Source organism: Ranitomeya variabilis, chromosome 5 (genome assembly GCF_051348905.1).
Source record: "Ranitomeya variabilis isolate aRanVar5 chromosome 5, aRanVar5.hap1, whole genome shotgun sequence".
In the NCBI taxonomy this organism is placed as follows: domain Eukaryota; kingdom Metazoa; phylum Chordata; class Amphibia; order Anura; family Dendrobatidae; genus Ranitomeya; species Ranitomeya variabilis.
The window spans coordinates 314,039,577-314,063,493 of NC_135236.1; the positions used below are offsets into that span (position 1 = coordinate 314,039,577).

Sequence of the window (23,917 nt, forward strand, 5' to 3'; positions counted from 1 at the left end):
GTCTATCCTTTTTATTCCTGATGCTTATGAGTGGCTTGCACCGTGCAGTGAACCTTCTGCATTTACTTTCATGCAGTCTTCTCTTTATGGTAGATTTGGATATTGATGCGCCGACCTCCTGGAGAGTGCTGTTCACTTGGTTGGCTGTTGTGAAGAGGTTTCTCTTCACCATGGAGATTATTCTGCGATCATCCACCACTGTTGTCTTCCGTGGGCGCCCAGGTCTTTTTGCATTGATGAGTTCACCAGTGCTTTCTTTCTTTCTCAGGATGTACCAAACTGTAGATTTTGCCACTCCTAATATTGTAGCAATTTTTCAGATGGGTTTTTTTCTGTTTTCGCAGCTTAAGGATGGCTTGTTTCACCTGCATGGAGAGCTCCTTTGACCGCATGTTTACTTCACAGCAAAACCTTCCAAATGCAAGCACCACACCTCAAATCAACTCCAGGCCTTTTATCTGCTTAATTCAGAATGACATAATGAAGGGATTGCCCACAACTGTCCATGAAATAGCCTTGGAGTCAATTGTCCAATTACTTTTGGTCCCTTTAAAAACAGGGTGGCACATGTTAAGGAGCTGAAACTCCTAAACTCTTCATCCAATTTTAATGTGGATACCCTCAAATGAAAGCTGAAAGTCTGAACTTCAACTGCATCTGAATTGTTTTGTTTAAAATTCATTGTGGTAATGTCTATAACCAAATTAGAAAAAGGTTGTCTCTGTCCAAATATATATGGACTTAACTGTATACGTCTGTATCTATCTATATCTCTCTATCGCACACGTCCCTACGCTCTGTCGTAGTCTGGCCCTAAGGCTCGCGCGAGTTTCTAGCATCAATACCTGGCACTGCCGCTGGCACTCGGGACCGGTGGGTGCAGCTACATAGAAATACATGCATCCGCACGCTCCGGTCCCGTGTGCCGGAGGCAGTGCCGGGTATTGAGGAGCGAGTTTCTCGCATCACACTTGCAAGTGTGACCACGGCCTAACCCACAGACTTTGGGCTTTAAGCTAAAACTCATGGCAACCTAATAGTTTTCCAAATTCATTCCTGCGGAGTAAAGCTAGAGATGCACTTATTTACTGACACTTATTTGAGAAGTATACGTTTTCAGAGACGATTCTAAAGTTAAAACACCGGTTATGAAAAGCAATGCAAATACTACATTTGATAAGGAATTTCTCTAAGGGTCTTTTGGTCTAGGATATCAGCATAAATGACTTTTCCTTTGAAGTAGAATTGCAGATCTTAAAAAGGAGATTGTGATGGCTTAAAGCCTGGCAACAAAAACAAGATGATAGGAGGAATTTCAGTTTTTACTCTTTACGTTGTGCACATCAGGCATATACAGAGGAATCATTCTGGAGTTGCAATTCCTCTAGATTCCTACAAAACAGTAACTTAAGGCTGTGGAGCAAAAAACTATATTATCTGAAAGACCTTGGGAAGCTACTGAAAACAGACTTATTTATTAGAGATTTCTCGACTTAAAATAAGAAGATCTCCATCTCGTTGGTAGTAATTGAAAAAGAAAAAAAACAAAAGTGCCCACAATTTACTATTCAGAGTTAAGATGTCTCGAACCTTCATTCCAATGCTCCTGGACCCCTGAAAGTGACATATCCTTATGCTATCAAATTACCCAAATATTCTACAACCAGAAACACACAGGGGGTAAACAGGACAATAAACAAAGGTACAGAATTAAAAGGACATAAAAATTACATAAAACACCAGATGTAAAGTCACAAAATACTTTTTTGGGAGCAGATCACTCGTCGGAGCACAAAGCCAGCAAACAAAGTTCATAAGCACCAGAAAAGTTTTCCATATTTTTTTTTAGAGACTGCTCAACACTCAATAGGAGCGAATAAGCTCCCAAGTGAAAAAAAAAAAGAAACTATTTATCTCAGACAACGCCTTTGGGAATACATCTTAGATGCCAGCCACTAGCTGGGAGTTGAAATCCATTCAGTCCACATCCTATTAAATGTTAGGGGATTACTTTTAAAAAATTATCAAGTTGACTAGTAATTTCTGAATTTTTATTTTTTGCATGGAGCAATGCTATCAAACAGCAACGTGGAAAATACTATGTGACAATACACAAGATACATAAAATGCTTAAACTTAAAAGGGGGTGTCCACTGCTTAGGTACTGAGGGACAATACTTAGGATTGATGGGGGTTCGACCGCAACCCATCAGCTGTTATTATCTTAGCAACTGTATGTACCCACGGATAGTACAACATAAAAGTAATGGAGCACTTAAGGAGGATACAAAACACATATCATCATCACTACTTACCCAACCTTGGCATAACTGCCCCAAGAAACTGCTCATCTTCCTGAAAGTGATTCTCTTGCAAGGACTCCAGCAGTTTTTGCAAAACATCTTGGGGGACTTTGCAACCGGTGCCTTTAAGCTCTGCAAAGCGAGTCAGGCGGAAGTTTTTATCAAGCTCATAACTTTCTGGATTGAAGGACTCCCGGACAGACATGTTTTACAGACTGATTAATGTCAGTTTCTGTTTATTGAACAAATGGGTTGGCTCCGTTCCTGATTAACCTATAAAACAAATTCAGAAGAAATTTCATGTAAAACTGCTATAGTTGTAGAATCCATAGGATAAGACAAGCATTCACTTGGCCGAAAATATATAATGGTTAATAAAAAATCACAACATTCACAGATATTTCAGTATTCTGTCCAAAATGGATTCCACATTCCTTGCACCAAATGACTAATAAATGTGTCCCTACAGATCCTTTGGAAGCTGCGAGTTTTTAAGGAATCTAGATGAAGCTGTCTCTGTAGGGCACCTCTGATCGGAGCCATTAGTGCTCACTTGCTGCATCTTTGGCAAAGTACCCTCAAGTTGTGTTACCACACAGTGTAAATTTTAGTTTTTTAGCTACGTTTCTTGGTGCACAAAATCTGCAGAGTGAATGATTTCATGAAATCTCATCTGGGTTTTTTTTGGTACAATTTTTCTAAATAGTCTTCTTTAGGGAGCCTGAAAAAATACAGTTGTATTTTTACAGGCAGAAAATACAGAGCTACAAGGATCCCAAGAAGCAGCCTATTGGATTACAAACAGACAGGATAACAACAGGGTACCTCTTGTGGTCACAATCAACCCCCACATGAGCACCCTAAGGAAAAGTAGTGCTGATCTCCAACCCATATTCCACAGAGACCACAAATCGAAATACATATTCCCAGAAATAACACTTCTCTCCTACAAACAGCCCCCAAACTTAAGGCATCTCCTTGTCAGAAGTGTCCTCTCATCACCATGAGCACATTTCCATGTAACAATAAAAAAAATGCAAAACGTGTACCCACATATTACCAACAAATACAGTCCGCATACCAAACAAATCAGGACTATAAGGTCATGGGTTCCTTTTCATGTACATCCTCCAACGTGGTGTACATGATACAATGTACGAGGTGCCCTGGAAGAATCTATATTGGGGAAACCAGGCACAAACTACAAACAAGGATGAACCTACACAGACACACAATCAGCATGAAATGGACACGAGTGTGTTAAAACATTTCTCTGGAACTGGACACAGTATGACAGACTTAAAAGTCTTAATACTAAAAGGTCATTTTAAGGACGACAGAGAAAGAATAATTTGGGAATTCAAACTGATAAAGATGTTAAATTCTTTGACACTAGGACTCAATTTAACATCTGGATTTATGAGTCACTGCATGGATACCATTCACACCTCCACCAGGTCATTCCCACTGCCTCTCCATTTGTAAGAAAATGCCCAATTTGATTTCGAGCTTTAGGGTTTGGAAATCCTAAAATGGTTAAAAGTGACATGACAGAACATGTGAACAACAATATGCATTATTTTCAATTTATGGGGCACTTTTTAAAGGTCGATTATGGGTGGATTTCCTCATGAAAAAGAAGCTGTGGAGACGGTGTCCATTTTAGTGTTGTCCATATAAAATGGACCAACTCCTAAAATCTATAATACACTGGGCACAGTAGTAGAGTGCTGTATGTGTTTTCATAATAATTTGGGAAAGTTATGAAATGTTCTATAAATGTCTGTTCTGTTTCTGATCTAAGGATCTTGGCTTTTAGCGGAGATGAACCTGTGCTGCACTTCATGTAAATGCCCAGTAGTGGCCAGTGCTGTGGAGTCAGGGAAATTGAGGAGTCGGAGGTTTGGCTTACCGGCTCCCACAGCCCTGCATAGCCTTATAGGAGCCATTATAGAACCATCATGACCTGTTTTGTAAGTTATAGCTAGGAATTTTTTTGGACTCATTAAAGAATCCATCAGGTTTCTGTTATCTTGATAGAATTGTACAATACATTACTTTATGTCAAGAGGAATGTAAACCTGGCCGCTGAAATGAGAACAGCTATGGTATGTACTGATAATCTCTTCTAACCTGTTTTTGATGGGATGTTTCCTAATTTTATTTTCTATACACAACTGATGTCACCCACGTCTGAGATGCTGTTAAAGGGAACCTGTCACCCCCCCAGGCGTTTGTAACTAAAAGAGCCATCTTGTGCAGCACTAATGCTGCATTCTGACAAGGTGGCTCTTTTAGTTATTGTTCGTTGCACTGCAGAAATAATCGCTTTTGAATTTGGTCCCTCATACCTGTGAAATAACCAGGGAGGCAGGTCTTTCCCCCCTCATCCAGACGCCTCCCAGCCATCACTCTGCAAGCAGGGTGCCGCCTCCTCGGTGTTATTCAGTTGTCCAGGCGCCTGCGTGGTCATATTCTGCCTTGGGCATGCGCAGTTCGCGCTGCCCGACAACGGACATCACTTGATGTCTTGTTTACTGCGCTTGCGTGCATGCGCGGCCCGAGATCCCGCGCAGAGCTATCAGTAGTGAGGTTTTAAGCAACACGATTTTTAGCGGGGCTTCTGACAGGGGTTCAAAGGGTGCCTTAGTTAGCGCAGTAAGGACTAAGTACAAGTCCCGGGGGGGGTCGCATGAAGCCTTGATAAATCTGGATACCCAACGGTTCCCGGCTAGGTCATAATTGTACAGGGCCCCTATCGCTGCAACCTGAACTTTCAAAGTGCTTGTGGCCAGTCCCTGTTCCAAACCTTTCTGGAGAAACTCTAAGATTGCCTTCAGTGGAACCTCTCCATCTAATTTGGCGCCTGAAACTGAAATATTTTTTTTCCAGATTCTCCCATACAGATTGGTAGTTACAGGTTTCCTACTCTGTAATAAAGTGGCGACTAAATTTGGAGAGAACCCCTTATTGCTCAGAAGTGACCTTTCAAGTTCCAGGCTGTCATATGCAAGTTTTTTACCTGCAGATGAACCACCGGCCCTTAGAAAAAAAGGTCAGGGGTATCCAGAAGAACCCAAGGGTCGGAGATAGACATCATCCGCAGCCAAGAAAACCATGTTCCCCTTGGCCAGAAGGGGGCTATTAAGATCACCCTCGCCTTGTCCTCTCGAATTTTTCTCAGAACTGATGGAATCAGGGCTATAGGCGGGAAGGTGTAAGCTAGATGGTAATTCCAAGGGATCATAAAGGAGTCTAGAGCAACTGGGTTCCCCAAGGGATCTATCGAGCAGAAGGCATCTACCTTCCGGTTCCAACTGTTGGCGAACAGGTCTATTGCTGGCCATCCCCAATGCTCTGTGATCTGATCGAACACTCCCTGATTCAGCTCCCAGTTGCCATGTTTCAACTGAGTTCGACTTAAAAAAAATCTGCCTTCTGATTCTCTGTACCCTCTATGTGAAGTGCTGACAAGGAACCCAAGTTGACTTCGGCTAGTTGAAAAATGGACCTTGTCACGTCCATTAGTGGCTGAGATCTGGCGCCCCTTGGTGGTGTTGATATGCTACCACTACACAGTTGTCTGAGAAAACCCTTACATGGTGGGACCGGAGGAAGCTTAAAAACTGTAAGAGGGCAAACTTTACAGCAAATAGTTCTTTCATGTTCGAGGACGCCGATCTCGGTTCTCCTGTCCAAACCCCTTGGGCTATCTGATCATTCATGTGAGCTCCCCACTCCCTGGGACTTGCGTCCATAGTTAGGATTTGAGATATTGGTAATACCCAGGGAACGCTTCGGGTTAAGTTGTCTATGTTTATCCTTGACGAAACGTTTAACCGCCCTTCTAAATTTCCGCCTAGAGAAACTTCTGCCGCTAATATTTCCCACTGTAGTTCTCTGGTGTGGGCCAGGCTCCACTGAACAGCCGGTATACAAGCGGTCATTGATCCCAGAAGCGACATTGCCTTCTGCAATGTTGTAGAAGGAAGATCTCTTATTTGTGATACCAGATCTATCATGTTTCGAACTTTCCCCTGTGGGAGACAACATTCTTGTTTGTTTGATTCTAGAATTATACCCAAGTATTCTTGAATCTGTCTCGGCACGATACGGGATTTGGGTAAGTTTAGCAGTCAGCCTAGGTTGGACAACGACTTCATGACTCGGTCTAACTGGTCTTTGCTGTGACGAGGGGGAATTGCCTATTACTAGGAGATGGTCTAGGTACGGAACTATCAGGATGTCCTGTTCCCTTAAGTGTGCCATTACTTCCGCCACTACTTTGGTAAATATCCTTGGGGCGATGGCCCGGCCAAAAGGAAGAGCCCTGAACTGGTAATGTTTTATTTCCCCCCATATTGTGACTGCCACCCTGAGGAATCTGCAGTAGTCTTTGTGGATGGGAACGTGATAGTATGTGTCCTTCAAGTCTAACACAGTCATAAAACAGGATGGAAAAAGCATTTTCACTGATGATTTTATTGTTTCCATTTTGAAAGACTGCATTTCCAGAAACTTGTTCAGCTTCCTCAGGTTTACAATTGTCCTGAATGTCCCATCTGGTTTTCTCTTTAAGAAAAGAGGGGAGTAAACACCTTTGCCTTTTCCTGGTGAGGGACTTCTTGTTGTCAATGAGCCTCTTGAACATAAACCCCTTGCCTCTGCTCCTTCTATCCTCCTACTTGTCCTGGGGGGTTTTAGGGGGCTTTGTCTTGATACATTTCCAGCTCCGAAAGGACCGTTTATAGGACTGGCTATATAGTTTAGGGAAAGATTTCTTTTTATCTCCTGCTTTGTCCAGGATACCGTCTAGTGTGGGTCGGAACAGTAACTCGCCCTCAAAGGGAATGAAACATAATTTTGACTTTGTCTTCAGGTCACCCGGCCAGCACTTGAGCCATAAGGCACGCCTCGCTGCATTAGAAAAAGATGCCGACCTAGCCGCTAGTCTGACAGAGTCCGCAGAAGCATCCGCCAGAAAAGCCGCTGTCCCACCTCATTACAGGAACAGAATTTATAATTGTTTCTCTAGATACTTTGTCTATTAGCTGTGATTCTAAGTGATCCAGCCACACCATCAGGGCCCTGGCTGTACAGGTGGAGGCTACAGAAGGTTTCAGGCCCCCCCCCCCACATCGGCCTCCCAGGAACTCTTCAGGAACATAGCTCCTTTCTTATCCATGGGGTCTTTTAACACCCCCATGTCCTCAAAAGGCAGGGAAAATTTCTTGGAGGCTTTTGCAATCGACACCAATTTTGGCACCTTTTCCCAAAATGAACATATCAGGTCCTCAAAGGGATATTTTCTTTTTGGGGGTAGAGGGCCCTTCTTTTCTGGCTTCTTTCATTCTCTTTTGATTAGGGACTGGATTTTCTCATTCAATGGGAACGCCCTCTACTTCTTCTGTTCCAGTCCACTGAACATTAGATCCTGAACAGTTTTCTTGGGCCGAGGGTCCACCAGGCCCATGGTGTTTCTGACTGCTTTAACAAGACGATCCGTCTCCTCTATTGGAAAACAGCTGTGACCCCCCTTCTGAAGATGACGAAGAGGAAGAAAATGAGCTGCTTGAATTGCTTAACTCAATCTCCCTATCACTAAAATCAGATTCAGGGGGCTCTATGTCTGCATTTTTGCCGTTTTTTCCCCCGAAGCCTGAAGGGCTTTAAAAGGTGTCTTATACCTGACTTTTGATTAACGCTCTAAGGTCCGAGGCAAATTTTGGAGTCTCCTCACAAATTGTCTGCTCTATACAGGAATCGCAGAGCTTCTTTTCCCATGTAGTGGGTAGCTCATCTGTACAGAGCGCACAAATCGTATGTTTGGATTTCGTAATACATTTCTTTCCCTACAAGAGGAGAACAGACCCTAATTAAAAAAGTGGACTTTGTCACGAAGCTCACTTACCCTCCTGACAGAAAGAAGAATACCGGATTCGGAGGAGAAACCATTTCCGTAGACGGATTCTCCCTGTATTGTTGGGAGCCTGAACGACTGCTGCCCCTGCGTCACTGGGAAGAGACCTCTCATGTCTGCTTTTTCTGCTGTGGTCTTCGCTGCTGGTGCTACCGTTGCTGCTGCTGCCCATGCTGAGGGGACTGGTCTTGCAGGGGCTGCTCTTCTGGATGCTCCTGGTCGCTCATGCTGCCAAGCTATATGTGAAGCCCTGCTTCCTGGTTATCCGCTGTTTAAATCCCCCTCAGGGACCTCCCACAGCTTCCGTTCTCCATGAAGAATGCCGCGTGCCCGGTTACTGGTTTCCCAGTAATGCAACACGCCATCCGAGTCACTGGGACTTTGTGCATGCGCACTACTGGTTTCCCAGTAGTGCATTGCGGCCTGCTCGCGTCATAGGGGACGTCGCCCAACGCACTACCTGCTCCTGGCGTTGCGTGCAATGGAGAGCCAGGGACAAGCTCAGAGGTAGGCGGACTTTCTCAACTTCTCCTGTCGCCTCTCCCCGCACACCCTAAAGGTCTACTGACCCCAGCAGTGGCGCTTCGGGCATGTAATAATTATAGGGGATAACTCAGGAGACTCTTTGCGTGGAAAAAGACAACTACAGGACACAGTTTTATAAGTGGTAAAGTCTATATTATCACACGGTGATTCAAACAGGTGCAGAGAGAAACTCAAGTCCACAACACTTGGTGTAAATATCAAATGCAGCTTAGCAGTCTATAGGAAACTTCAGAGGAAAATGCAATCACGCAGAAAGTCTATGAAGCACAATTATTCTTGAGGATACTTGACACAAATAAGTCCTTGCTTAGTCCAAAACACAGATAGATATGCTATAAGGCAGTTCAAATAATATCTTAGCTCAACCAGGGAGGCCTGGGTAATAGTCTCAGGTTCTTGCAGAGCAGCAAACAGCTCACATGTCCAGCAAATGCAGATGGAAGCAAACACGAGCAGCAGATGAAGGAGGATTACTGGAACTGGTGTATGCAGCAGGAACTCAGAGCAGAGTAGCAGGATAACCCCACAGGTTCACAGGAGCAGGTACCAGCCAGGGAGTAACCAGAGGTCAGGAGCTGGATGCAAGGCAGAATACTCTAGCACAGACTGAAGGCTGGGGTGGAGTTTTATAGCAGGTAGACACAGTGCACATGAGACCAAAGACGCCATCTTGGAAAAGGGCAGTAATGCACAAAAGGTAATAAAAATGTCCTGACATTACTCCCTCCTTAGAAGCGGCCTCAGGACGATCCTGGACCTGGTTTCTCAGGGAATCTCTGATGAAAACGAGAAATCTTCTGTTGAGCATTGATGTTTTCCACAGGTTCCCAAGAGTCTTCCTCAGGGGGATATCCCTGCCATCTTATCAGATATTGGAGCCGATTCCTGTGAATCCTGGAATCAACAATTTCCTCCACCACAAATTGTTCTTGCCCATCAATCAACACAGGCTGCGAAGGTGGCACAACACGTCCCTGGAAGGTATTAGGAGATACAGGATTTAGTAAAGATACATGAAAAACTGGGTGTACCTTCATAGTCCTAGGCAGCTTCAGCCGGCAGGCCACAGAGCTCACAATACCGTTGATCTTGAAAGGGCCAATGAATTTCTGTCCAAGTTTTTGTGGAGGAACGTTTAACTTCAGATTCTTAGTTGTTAACCCCACAGAATCTCCTACCTTGAACATGGGTGCAGGTTTACGGAATCTATCAGCCGATCTCTTATAACGTTCTTGAGCTGTGGTCAGGGATTCCTTCAGAACCTCCAGATTTTGCCTCATCGCAGTCAGCCTTTCCTCCACTGCCGGAACCGGAGAATTAATTGGAGACCTAGGTAAGATACACGGATGATAACCCAGATTGGCAAAGAAAGGTGTAAATTTAGTGGAGGCGCTCTGAGAATTGTTACATGAAATTCGGCTAACGGCAGCAACTCCAACCAATCATCCTGGAGATGGCTGACATAGCATCTTAGATATTGTTCCAGCGTCTGGTTGGTACGCTCAGTCTGGCCATTTGTCTGGGGATGGTAAGCGGAAGAGAGACAGACATTAATATTGAGTGCAGAGCAAAACCCCTTCCAGAATCTTGAAGTGAACTGCACTCCTCGGTCAGAGATGATTTCATCCGGAACCCCATGCAACCGAAAGACATTCTGTATAACCAAGTTCACTGTATCTTTAGCTGAGGGGAGGCCGGTGCAGGGAACAAAATGAGCAGCTTTAGTCAGGCGATCAACTACCACAATGATTGTATTCATGCCCCCCGATGTAGGCAGCTCCACAATAAAGTCCATTGATATAGACCCCCAAGGGACGGGACGGAACAGGTAATGGTTGTAGAAGACCCGTAGGTGCCACATGAGGAGTCTTGTAACGAGCACATACCTCGCAGGAGAGAACATAGTCCTTGGTATCCTTCAGGCAAGTTGGCCACCAGAAGAATCGGCTCAGGAACTCTTGTGTCTTCTGTACCCCCCTGTGACCAGCCAACTTGGAGTCATGTACCAACTTGAGGATCTGCAGACGGACGACCTCAGGGACGTAGATACGTCGATCTCTGAACCACATGCCACCCTTAAAGACAAGATTAATATCCACAGGTGGGTTGGCCAGAAATACATCACCTTCATAGGCCTCCCTGCACTCCTTCCACAAGTCCTGATCGTGGATAACTCCGATTAAATTGGCATTAGATAGAATGGTCTTGGACTGGGCTCCAGGTACGGAATCCGCAGCATGGATTCGGGATAAAGCATCAGCCTTCCCATTACGAGAACCTGGACGGTACGAGATAACAAAGTTAAATTGATTTAAAAATAATTTCCAACGAGCCTGACGAGGAGAAAGACATCTAGCGGATCTAACGAACTCTAAATTGCGATGGTCAGTTAGCACTATGATCTGTTGTGCAGTTCCTTGCAGATGATGCCTCCATTCTTTGAAAGCCGCAATAATAGCCAGCAATTCCTTGTCTCCCACATCGTAATTCTTCTCTGCTGAGGTTAGTCTACGGGAAAAGAAAGCACAAAGATGTAGCAGACCCTTCTCTCCAGTTCTTTGGGAGAGAATAGCCCCCAAAGCATTATCAGAAGCGTCCACCTCCATAATGAATGAAAGTGTTGGATCTGGGTGTATCAACAGCAGTGCTGATGTGAAACAGATCTTAAGCTGATCAAAAGCTTCTTGAGCCTGTGATGACCACTTAAAGGGCTTTTCCTTCTCTGTCAAGGAAGTAATGGGACGGACAATATCAGAAAAATTTCGAATGAAGCGTCTGTAGAAATTTGCAAAACCAATAAATGTTGGACCTCCTTAACGTTCTTGGGTACCGGCCAGTCAAGGATAGCCTGAATCTTACCAGATTCCATGTTCAGCCCCTGGGGAGAGATCATATAACCTAAGAACTGTATCTCAGAACGATGGAACTCGCATTTCTCCCGCTTAATATACAGATGATTCTCTTTCAGACGTCTTAAAACAGTTTTGACATGTTCTTCATGTTCCTGTAGAGAGTCAGAAAAGATTAGTATATCGTCCAAATAGATCACTACAAACTGGTCCAACAAATCTCTGAAAATGTCATTAGCAAGGTGTTGAAACGTTGCAGGGGCGTTACAAAGCCCGGAGGGCATGACAAGAGATTCAAAGTGTCCATACCGGCATCTGAATGCTGTCTTCCACTCATCCCCTGGACGAATACGCACCAAATTATAAAGCCCCACGAAGATCCAGTTTAGAGAACACCTTAGCATGGCGGACTCTTTCCAGTAATTCGGGAATCAGAGGCAAAGGGTAACGGTTTCGTACGGTTACCTTATTGAGTTCCCGATAGTCAACACAGGGTCTCAGGGTCCCATCCTTCTTCTTTACAAAAAAGATAGGTGCCCTTGCTGGTGAGGAAGAAGGACGTATGAAGCCTTTGGCCAGATTTTCATCAATATACTCCTTTAAGGCTTGAAGCTCAGGTGCCACCAAAGGGTATACATTACCAAAAGGAATAGCTGCCCCAGAAAGCAACTCAATGGGACAGTCATAATGCCTGTGTGGAGGAAGCTGATCTGCATTCTTCTTGTCACAGATGTCAGAGAACTCTTTATATGCTGGAGGTAAAGAAAATACCTGTACATGTGGTTCCGTAGCCGTGGACTCCGGGACAGATTCTGTTAACGCAGAGTAGCGCCTTGATGGAAAGATAATCTCCTTGGTCTCCCAGTTGATAATTGGGTTCTGAGAACGCAACCAAGGAATGCCTAAAATCACAGGAAAATGAGAAGAAATTAGCAAGAAAGTTGCTCCTGATGATTAGGCTCCAACAAAATTTCAAGGTGTACGGTTTCCTGATCCACAGGCCCAGAGAGTAAAGGTGACCCATCCACTGTTTCCATGGTAATTGGAGAGGCTCTTTGCTGAATTTCAATACCATGTTCCTTGGCAAATGCGATATCCATGAAATTGCCACCTGCACCAGAGTCAATCATAGCTGCACTGGAAATCCACTGTCCTGAACACAGGATCTTAATAGGGAGAGAACAGTGAGAGTTCTTTTCCTTCAGCTCCTTGGGGGGTGAAGTCATTGAAAGTGAATGGAATACAGCGTTTAAAGGCAGGCTACATTCAGAGATGTCAGATTCATCATCACAGTTGTCATACTCCCCTACTGCTGCAAGCACCTTGTTAGGCCGTCTGGGACACTTAGGACAATTGATCAAGAAGTGGTCAGACTGGCCGCAGTAGAAACATAGACTTTCACGAAGGCGATGCTCCCAGCGCTCATTGATCTCGCGCCTCTGAACAGAATCAATTTGCATGGGCACCTCCTCCACCTCCTGAGATGTTTTACCTGCAGGCTCTTTGGAAGGAAGGGAAAAGTTAGAAATACGGTTATATGCAGCAAACTTCTCCTGCCCACGCTCAGTAAGGCGAATGTCAATGCGCACACAATGCTGTATAAATGTCTCTAACTCTTGTGGTGACTCAGAGCGAGCTAGTTCATCTTTTACAATACTAGACAGACCCCTTTTAAAAATAGGCAATTGTGCATAACTGTCCCAATTGGTAACTACCACTAATCTCCCAAATTCAGTAGCATACTCAATAACAGAACGTTTTGCCTGGCGTAAAGACAATAAAGCAGATTCAGCGGTTGCACGGCAATTAGGATCATCATTAATGCCATAGCGGCCAAGAAATCATCCAAGTTATTTAACCGTGGGTCACGAGACTCAATCATCGGATTCGCCCAGGCGAGCGCTCGTGCGGTCAGCAGCATTATTACACACAATACTTTGGATCTATCATTAGGAAAACGGTCAGCATGCACATCAAAATATAGCATACATTGATTCACAAAGCCACGAAATTTGTCGCGATCACCATTAAATCAGAATGGGGGCAACTTAGGTGGGCTAGCTGGTGGCGGTTGCCCAGAGGGAAAAGTCGCTTCCCTGTCCCTGTGGGGCTGATCCCCTCTGTCCATGGTGCCGTCATGGGGGAAAGACAACTTACCATGCTAGGCACTATAAGGAAAAACAAGCCTGAACTACTGCAATGTATCCTTAGTAAAAGAGATGTGTATAGTTCTACTTTTTACTTTACTGGAGATACAATAGTTGTGTCTTACGTTCCCCCAAAAAATAAACATGTAATTCTATTGAGCACAATGCACCAAGACAATGCAATAAGTAATCGAGAAGACAGAAAGCCAGACATAATATTAGATTATAATTCCTCAAAAGGGGCAGTTGATACACTAGAGCAAGCAATAGTGTATCAACTACCCCTAGTGTACGAATCATCATACACATGCAAACGCAAAACTAATTGTTGGCCAATGATAATATTTTACAACATTCTGGATGTTTCGCATAAATCGACCCCAATTGGAGCGGAAATAAGCTGCATAAAAGAAGAATTTTTATTGAAGAATTAGGAAAATCCCTAGTTAGGCCGTGTATCGAAGCCAGAAAAGTAAACCCCAGAAGTGAAGGAGCAGCAACCATTGTGAAGAGTGTCCAGCAACATGCTCAAGAAAGACTCCACGGCCTCCACCAGCACAGCTACCAGCCAAAACAGGAAGAGATGGAGCTTCTGTTCATCTTCTTGTGACAATAAAACAAATCTGACATGTGCTGGTTGTGCAAATATCTATGCAAAGCGCATGTGTTTTATTATTGTGCTCAATGTAAAAATGCATGAACCTGTTCAACCTTTTTAGAGATAATAAATAAAAACTGTGAACGTTATTTTTCATTTGTTGTTTTATAAAATATGTTCACACAAAGTTATATTTAGTTAGATTTCATGTTATAGTAATAGAAATCTAAAGCATGTTTGTTATTTGTGTGCAGGAAGTGAACATAATAATTACAAACAGCCCGTGTAACGTTTTTTTGGAGAAAAAAAATTAAATTACGTTTTAATTTAATTTCTCGTTTGTTTATGATCAACCATGTTCACATACAGTTTAATAATGAAATAGGCATTCAAATAAAACATTTACAGTAGCTAAATCAACAATTTAATAGGTGGGGTCATATTGACCCGAAACAGTACAAATGTATAGTGAATGTGATCAGAACAGCAGGGTTAATGTGGATTTAGCCTCAGTGGCCTTTCAAAAAAAGGTGTATATACTGACAGACCATGTGCCACTGAAATTGCACACAGGTGGACTTCCTTTCACTAAGCATGTGACTTATGCAGATAATTGCTTGCAATAGAATTTTGGGGGGCTTTATAGGAAAAGGGGTGAATACATATGCACATACCAATTTTTAGTCATTTGATACCATAATTTTTATTTATGCTTATATTTTCTCACTTAAGTTAACCAACTTGACTATTTAGTGCTGATGTATCACACACAAATCGGATTACAAAAATATTGAAACACAGGTTGTAATGTTACAAAATAGGTAAAAAGCCAAGGGAGTGAATAATTTCACAAACCATTCAATTTTTTGGGTGCAAGACTCCACATTATCAACCAGTTACCACCACAGGGGTGTACAAAAGAAAGGCAAATTGCCTCTTCAGAGAGAAAGAGGACTTGAACTCTATAGCACCACCTGTTGGAAGCAGCGATCCTGCAAGTCACAATTAACCCTCCGAGTCTTGCAATATGATTTAGGATAAAAGCCAAATCAGAATCTCAATTTGCAGACACGGTGTTTCGGGCTATTTGTCCTTGTCAGTGCAAAGTATGAGAACTGATTTGGCTAGGTGAGAGGTCCTGGGCTGAGGTCTAAGGGGTAAGGTTTCTCCTTGTGGAGAGTGACATACCAGCTCTGGCATGTTAAGGAGGCTTATTCACCGTGCAATGCTCCTCTGGAAAATTTAATATGCAAATTGCCTCTTCAGAGAGAAAGAGGACTTGATATCCTACAAGTCACAATCAACTCTTTAACGAGTCTTGCAATAGATTGTGTCTTGTAGTGCAGTGCAAAGTGTCAGATCAGCGATCTGACTTTATACAGTGATGTCCTACACCGGGACAATGTAAAAAAGTTTTAAAAAAAATTATATTGTGGAAACAATTTAAAAAAGAAAAAAAATTCTTAAAGAAAAAAAATATATATTGTTCCAATAAATACATTTCTTTATGTAAATAAAATAATAATAATAATAATAATAATAATAATAAAAAACAAAAGTACACATTTAGTATTGCCGTATCAGTAATGGCTCGACCTATAAAACTGTCCCACTAGTTAACCCCTTCAGTGAACAGACAGCGTAAAAAAAAAGAAAGAAAAAAAGGCAAATAATAATGCTTTATCATACCGTTGAACAAAAAGTGGAATAACACACGATCAAAAAGACATAATTATTTTTTTATATAAATTAGATTTTATTGTTTAAAAGCGCCAAAACATTAAAAATGATAAAAATGAGGCATCGCTGTAATCATACTAATCCAACGAATAAAACGAATTTATCAAATTTACCACACGTGGAATGGTATAAACGCCCCACCCAAAAGAAATTCATGAATAGCTGTTTTTTGTTCATTCTGCCTCCCAAAAATCATAATAAAAAGCGATCAAAAATGTCATGTGACCGAAAATAGTAGCAAGAAAAACGTCAACTCGTCCCGCAAAAAGCGCCTTTTAGTGTGACAGCTGCCAAACATAAAAACCCGATATAAATAGTAAATCAAACCCCCCTTTATCACCCCCTTAGTTAGGGAAAAAAATAAAATTTAAAAAATGTATTTATTTCCATTTTCCCATTAGGGTTAGGGCTAAAGTTAGGGTTAGGATTAGGATTGGGGCTAAAGTTAGGGTTAGGGTTGGGGCTAAAGTTGGGGTTAGGGTTTGGATTACGGTTGTGATTAGGGGCATGTTCGGGTTAGGGGTGTGGTTATGGTTGGGATTAGGGTTAAGGGTGTGTTCAGGTTAGGGTTGGAGTTAGAATTGGGGGAGGTTTCCACTGTTTAGGCACATCAGGGGCTTTCCAAACGCAACATCACGTTCGATCTCAATTCCAGCCAATTCTGCGTTGAAAAAGTAAAACGGTGCTCCTTCCCTTTCCGAGCTCTGCCGTGCACCCAAACAGTGGTTTACCCCCACGTATGGAGTATCAGCATACGCAGGACAAATTGGACAACTTTTGCGGTCCAATTTCTCCTGTTACCACTGCGAAAATAAAAATTTGGGGGCTAAAAAAATCATTTTTGTGGGAAAAAAAAATTATTTTTTACTTTCACGGCTCTGCGCTATAAACTTTAGTGAAACACTTGGGGGTTCAAAGTTCTCACAACACATCTAGATAAAGTTCCTTGGAGGGAGGTTTCTACTGTTTAGGCACATCAGTGGCTCTGCAAACGCAACATGATGCCCGCAGACCATTCCATCAAAATATGCATTCAAAACGCCACTACTTCCTTTCCGAGCTCCAACGTGTGCCCAAACAGTAGTTTTTTCCCACATATGGAGTATCAGCGTACTCAGAACAAATTGCACAACAGCTTTCGGGGTCCAATTTCTCCTGTTACCCTTGGGAAAATAAAAACGGGGGCGAAAAAATCATTTTTATGAAAAAAATATGATTTTTTTGTTTTCACGGCTCTACCTTATAAACTTCCGTGAAGCACTTGGGGGGTCAAATTGCTCACCACACATCTAGATAAGTTCCGTAGGGGGGTCTACTTTCCAAAATGGTGTCACTTGTAGGGGGTTTCCACTGTTTAGGCACAGCAGGAACTCTCCAAACGCGACATGGCGTCCGATCTCAATTCCAGCCAATTTTGATTTGAAAAGTCAAACAGCCCACCTTCCCTTCCGAGCTCTGCCATACGCCCAAACAGTGGTTTACCCCCACATATGGGGTATTGGTGTACTCAGGACAAATTGTACAACAACTTTTGTGGTACAATTTCTCCTGTTACCCTTGGGAAAATAAAACAAATTGGATCTGATGTATTTTTTTCGTGAAAAAAAGGTAAATGTTCATTTTTTTTTTTTAAACATTCCAAAAATTCCTGTGAAACACCTGAAGGGTTAATAAACTTGTGGTTTGGAGCACCTTGAGGGGTGGAGTTTTTAGAATGGTGTAACTTTTGGGTATTTTCTATCATATAGACCCCTCAAAGTGACTTCAAATGTGATAAGGCTATGTGCACACGCTGCGGATTTTGCTGCGGATCCACAGCGTTTCCACAGCTGCGGGTCCGCAGCAGTTTCCCATGAGTTTACAGTACAATGTAAACCTATGGGAAACGCAATCCGCAGTGCACATGCTGCAGAAAAAAACGTGCGGAAACAGCGGCGGTCGGCGCTGGAACGGGGAGCAGGTGAATATAGCAAGTGCCGGGGGGCCTGAGAGGTGAGTACTTTTTTATTTTTTTAATCGCAGCAACAGCATATGAGGCAAATATCTGTATGGAGCATCTTATGGGGCCATGTGCAGCATTATATGGGGCAAATATCTGTATGGGGCCATGTGCAGCATTATATGGGGCAAATATCTGTATGGAGCATCTTATGGGTCCATAAGCAGTATTATATGGGGGAAATATCTATATGGGGCCATGTGCAGCATTATATGGGGCAAATATCTGTATGGGGCCATTTGCAGCATTATATGGGGCAAATATTTGTATGGGGCCATGTGCAGCATTATATGGGGCAAATATCTGTATGGGGCCATGTGCAGCATTATATGGGGCAAATATCTGTATGGAGCATCTTATGGGGCCATGTGCAGCATTATATCTCTATGGAGCATCTTATGGGGCCATAATCCGCATTTGTGGAGCATTATACGGGGGCAAATGTGTCTATGGAGCATCTTATGGGGCCATAATAAGCATTTGTGCAGCATTGTATGGGGCAAATGTCTGTATGGAGCATCTTATGGGGTCATAATCAACATTTGTGCAGCATTATATGGGGCATATTTTAATATGGAGCTATCATGAACTGTATGGAGCATTATATGGGGCTCCTGATTCAATATGGATATTCAAAAACACTTAACCTACTGATGTCTTAATTAATTTAACTTTTATTGGCATCTATTTTTATTTTTGAAATTTACCAGTAGCAACTGCATTTTCCACCCTAGGCTTATACTCAAGTCATTCAGTTTTCCCAGTTTTTTGGGACAAAATTAGAGGGGTCGGCTTATACTCGAGTCGGCTTATACTCGAGTATATACGGTAAGTATTTTGTGTGACATACAGTACAGAGCAAAAGTTTGGACACACCTCATTTAAAGATTTTTCTGCATTTTCATGGCTATGAAAATTGTAAATGGACACTGAAGGCATCAAAACTATGAATTAACACGTGGAGTTATATACTTAACAAAAAAGTGTGAAACAACTGAAAATATGTCTTATATTCTAGGTTCTTCAAAGTAGCCACCTTTTGCTTTGATGAGTGCTTTGCACACTCTTGACATTCTCTTGATGAGCTTCAAGAGGTAGTCACCGGAAATGGTTTTCACTTCACAGGTGTGCCCTGTCGGGTTTAATAAGTGGGATTTCTTGCCTTATAAATGGGGTTGGGACCATCAGTTGTGTTGAGCAGAAGTCTGGTGGATACACAGCTGATAGTCCTACTGAATAGACTGTTAGAATTTGTATTATGGCAAGAAAAAAGCAGCTAAGTAAAGAAAAAAAGAGTGGCCATCATTACTTTAAGAAATGAAGGTCAGTCAGGCCGAAAAATTGGAAAAACTTTGAAAGTGTCCCCAAGTGCAGTTGCAAAAACCATCAAGCGCTACAAAGAAACTGGCTCACATGAGGACCACCCCAGGAAAGGAAGACCAAGAGTCACCTCTGCTTCTGAGGATAAGTTTATCCGAGTCACCAGCCTCAGAAATCGCAGGTTAACAGCAGCTCAGATTAGAGACCAGGTCAATGCCACACAGAGTTCTAGCAGCAGACACATCTCTACAACAACTGTTAAGAGGAGACTTTGTGCAGCAGGCCTTCATGGTAAAATAGCTGCTAGGAAACCACTGCTAAGGACAGGCAACAAGCAGAAGAGACTTGTTTGGGCTAAAGAACACAAGGAATGGACATTAGACCAGTAGAAATCTGTGCTTTGGTCTGATTAGTCCAAATTTGGAGATCTTTGGTTCCAACCACCGTGTCTTTGTGCGACGCAGTTCAGGTGAACGGATGGACTCTACATGCCTGGTCCCTACCGTGAAGCATGGAGGAGGTGGTGTGGGGGTGCTTTGCTGGTGACACTGTTGGGGATTTATTCAATATTGAAGGCATACTGAACCAGCATGGCTACCACAGCATCTGGCAGCGGCATGCTATTCCATCCGGTTTGCGTTTAGTTGGACCATCATTTATTTTTCAACAGGACAATGACCCCAAACACACCTCCAGGCTGTGTAAGGGCTATTTGACCAAGAAGGAGAGTGATGGGGTGCTACGCCAGATGACCTGGCCTCCACAGTCACCAGACCTGAAACCAATCGAGATGGTTTGGGGTGAGCTGGACCGCAGAGTGAAGGCAAAAGGGCCATCAAGTGCTAAGCATCTCTGGGAACTCCTTCAAGATTGTTGGAAAACCATTTCCGGTGACTACCTCTTGAAGCTCATCAAGAGAATGCCAAGAGTGTGCAAAGCAGTCATCAAAGCAAAAGGTGGCTACTTTGAAGAACCTAGAATATAAGACATAATTTCAGTTGTTTCACACTTTTTTGTTAAGTATATAATTCCACATGTGTTAATTCATAGTTTTGATGCCTTCAGTGTGAATTTACAATTTTCATAGTCATGAAAATACAGAACAATCTTTAACTGAGAAGGTGTGTCCAAACTTTTGCTCTGTACTGTATCTCTGTGATTTAAGGGCATGGAAATTCAAAGTTGGAAAATTGTGAAATTTTCACCAAATTTCTGTTTTTTTCACAAATAAATGCAATTGATATCAAAGAAATTTTACCACTAACGTGAAGTAAAATATGTCATAAGAAAATGTCAGAATCACCGGGATCCATGGAAGCGTTCCAGAGTTATTACCTCATAAAAGGGACAGGGGTCAGAATTGTAAAAATTGGCCCGGTTATTAGCATGCAAACCACCCTTAGGGGTTAATCAAATCACCATTTTTATGTAGATTTTCCAACCAAAAGCTGTATAAATGTGAATACTTTTTGGATGAAGCATATCAGGTGATGTGTATAAGTATAATGAAGGAGGATGTGGCCTAAGGATATCAGCAGACATTTTAATCAAGGTGTGAAAAATTACAGTGGTCAACACAAAAAAATCATCAGCAAAGGTAATATGTCTGTGTTATGGAGTTTGATGTGCTGATTCTAAAAATATGCTTAGTTTTGCTCTATCACAAAGTTTCTGAGATAGAAGTATTTTTGTTATTACATTATTTCTGCATTTTCAATGTATGTAGTCCTTCCTATGTTATTCCCATTTCTTTGCTTGTCTTACTTGTGAATTTTCTTACAGGGACAACATCAGTAAAGGTTTTAGTGAGTTTTATGGGAAGGAGTATTAACAGTGCTGTCAACCAATGACTGCTTCTCAGAAAATCACATGTTATGGGGAGGAACTAACTGTTGAGGCGACAAGATTTGAGTCAGTCAGAAAAGGATGGGGATGGCAGCAAGGACTGGTATGTTAGACTATAAACATAAGGATGAATGACCTCGGGGAGATCAAAACATCCAACACCGCGGAGACACCATCACGTGTTTCTCAACGCAGTGATCCAGAACACTGCCCCCATCCCTTAAGGGAAATATGCAAATGCATGTAGAAAAGCCGCGGAGACAACATCACATGGGGGCAGTGTTCTGGATCACTGCGTTGAGAAACACGTGATGTGTCTCCGCAGTGTTGGATGTTTTGATCTCCCCGAGGGCATTCATCCTAATGTTTATAGTCCTTTCACTAGGCACTGCTCCTAATAGCCAGTTTCCTACTCCACACTGATGAGGGGCAATTACCCCGAAACAGCTGTCTGTGGATGGATACCATGTTTTGGCATAGGTGGTTTTCCTTTATTGGATGCTGCCCTTCCCGTGGTTGTTCCTTCCCGGTGAAAGACCTGGCTATTCATTGCTTGCGTTGAGAAACACGTGATGGTGTCTCCGCGGCTTTTCTACATGGTATGTTAGACTGACAGGAGACAGGCCTCTACAGTGATCTGAGCCCTGCCACATGGAGATACTGGAAGGCAGCGGACAGCCGCCATTATGAGAGGATTTTCACTGCATTTCTGGGAGGGCAAGTTGCCTCAGAGGGAAGAAAACAGCTCAGCCACTGAGGTGTAACTGAGTGACGGTCTCCACAGAGAGAGAACCTGAAAGCAGCCAATATCACACCGAGCAACTGCCTTTCTGCAAATGTTCATCTGTAAGGAATAGGCTGACCTGTTTCCCTCACAACTGTATATAGTTATCTACCAGATAACCTCCAGTAAAATCAGTTCTAAATACAAGCTGTCTCTGTCATCTCTGGAGAAATATCTACATATAGTCAGTGGGCTCACCATATTTTTTGCATTTGTCACCACCATTGAACTGAACTTACTCTACTGTTTGATCTGATTTAAAGGAGAAAAATGCCCCGACAGTGTATCAATCATCCAAACAGATTCTGCTATGTGTGTACACCAAAAGACAAAGTACGTTTAAACACTCATAAAAAGATGTACTAGTTTAAAACCCCTCCGTCACATACAATATCGGTTCTAACGAGTTCACATACAATGTGACTGTCAGGCGCAGGCTAGAAAAATACCTATAATATCTAATGTTTGCAATTTCAGTGCTCTAAAAGTGATCAGTGACCTTCATAGGGATGTAATAAAAGAGACTACACATAATCAGGTGCAAAAAAAACCATTTACTTAACATAAAACTAATAACTCTGAAATACAAACATTTCAAATCTCCCGCCAAATAGTCCCCAGTTCGACTTTGTCAAAAAACTCTACAAAGAAAATTTATGGAAACAAACTTAATTTTAAGGTACCTTAAGTACTATTAAACACATATTCAATCAGAATTAGATCCTGAAGTTTCCCCAGAAAAATTACACTTGCAGAGCAAAGAGCAAGAATTACACATCATTTTTGCATGTGTCAGGCAGATTGCATTATGACATTTGTGACATTCATAATTCGAAAGCCTTCTGATTCCGCTTTCCGTGGTGCAGGTGGTGCATCTCCTTCTTTTGGGAGGTGGTGCAGGTGGCGAATTTTCACTATCATCTTCTGGGCGGAATCTTTTGAGCTGAACTTGAAGGCGAGAGGGGATACCGATTGTTTTCATACTTCTCCTGCATAGCTCTCCAAGCACTAGTTCATGGGCCAATTTTTTCAGATACAATCGTCTACGGAGTGGTTCAAGCTTGTTTTCAAGGTAAATGACTTGTGAATTTATACCACCCAAATTCAACATAGTAAAAAATATGACCATTGGCCAGCGTTTGGTGTTTCTGCTGACGCTGAAAGTTGAGCACATCTGATCAGCTGTATCAACACCCCCTTTGGTTGCATTATAAAATGTAATTATCTCCGGGGTTTTTTGTGCCTCAGTCCCAGGATCGATGGCATCATCATCATGAAGTGTTGATAGAAGAAGTACAATTTTTTTTGCTTTTGGTACATAGGAAACCAAAACCTTTCCATTATGGAATGCAAACATACTGCTGTACTGTTGTCTCCCTTTCACACTTACAAACTGTGTAGGCAATTCTTTTTTATTTTTTCTTACAGTTCCGACATATGAAAGCTTCTGCATTTTCAGATAATCAATCAGATCACAATTTGAAAACCAATTGTCAGCTGTTATATTGCGACCCGATCCAAATAAGGGCTCAGCCAGTCTTTTTACAACATCAATGGGTTTGTTGCTGACACAGTAAGGACCTTCTGGTTGTTTTCCTGCATAAACTTCCAGGTTGTAAGTGTAGGTCTTACTGGCATCAACAAGGGCATACATTTTTATTCCATATTTGTTAGGCTTTGATGGAATATATTGACGAAAGGCACATCTACCACGAAAACCAGGGAGCATTTCGTCAATAGTGAGATTCTCCCCAGGGCAATAGCTTTTTTTACAGTTTTCAACAAATTTTTGGAATATATCACGAATTGGAGCAAGTCGGTCATGTGTTTTACGTTCGGTTCGGGTAGTTCTGTCGTCAAACCGAA

The 23,917-nt window shown here is 42.5% G+C and overlaps 1 protein-coding gene across 2 annotated transcripts in view; it reads right to left on the reverse strand.

The window, feature by feature from the left end:
- The window catches only part of SEPHS1 (selenophosphate synthetase 1), a 110,327-nt gene that overhangs the window by 55,377 nt on the left and 31,033 nt on the right, over positions 1-23,917 (reverse strand). For both annotated transcript variants that reach the window (XM_077264606.1, XM_077264605.1), the window contains exon 2: positions 2,316-2,576. In XM_077264606.1, coding sequence (XP_077120721.1) covers positions 2,316-2,508 — 193 coding nt within the window. In that variant the 5' untranslated portion in view covers positions 2,509-2,576. The remainder of the gene's footprint in view (positions 1-2,315; positions 2,577-23,917) is intronic.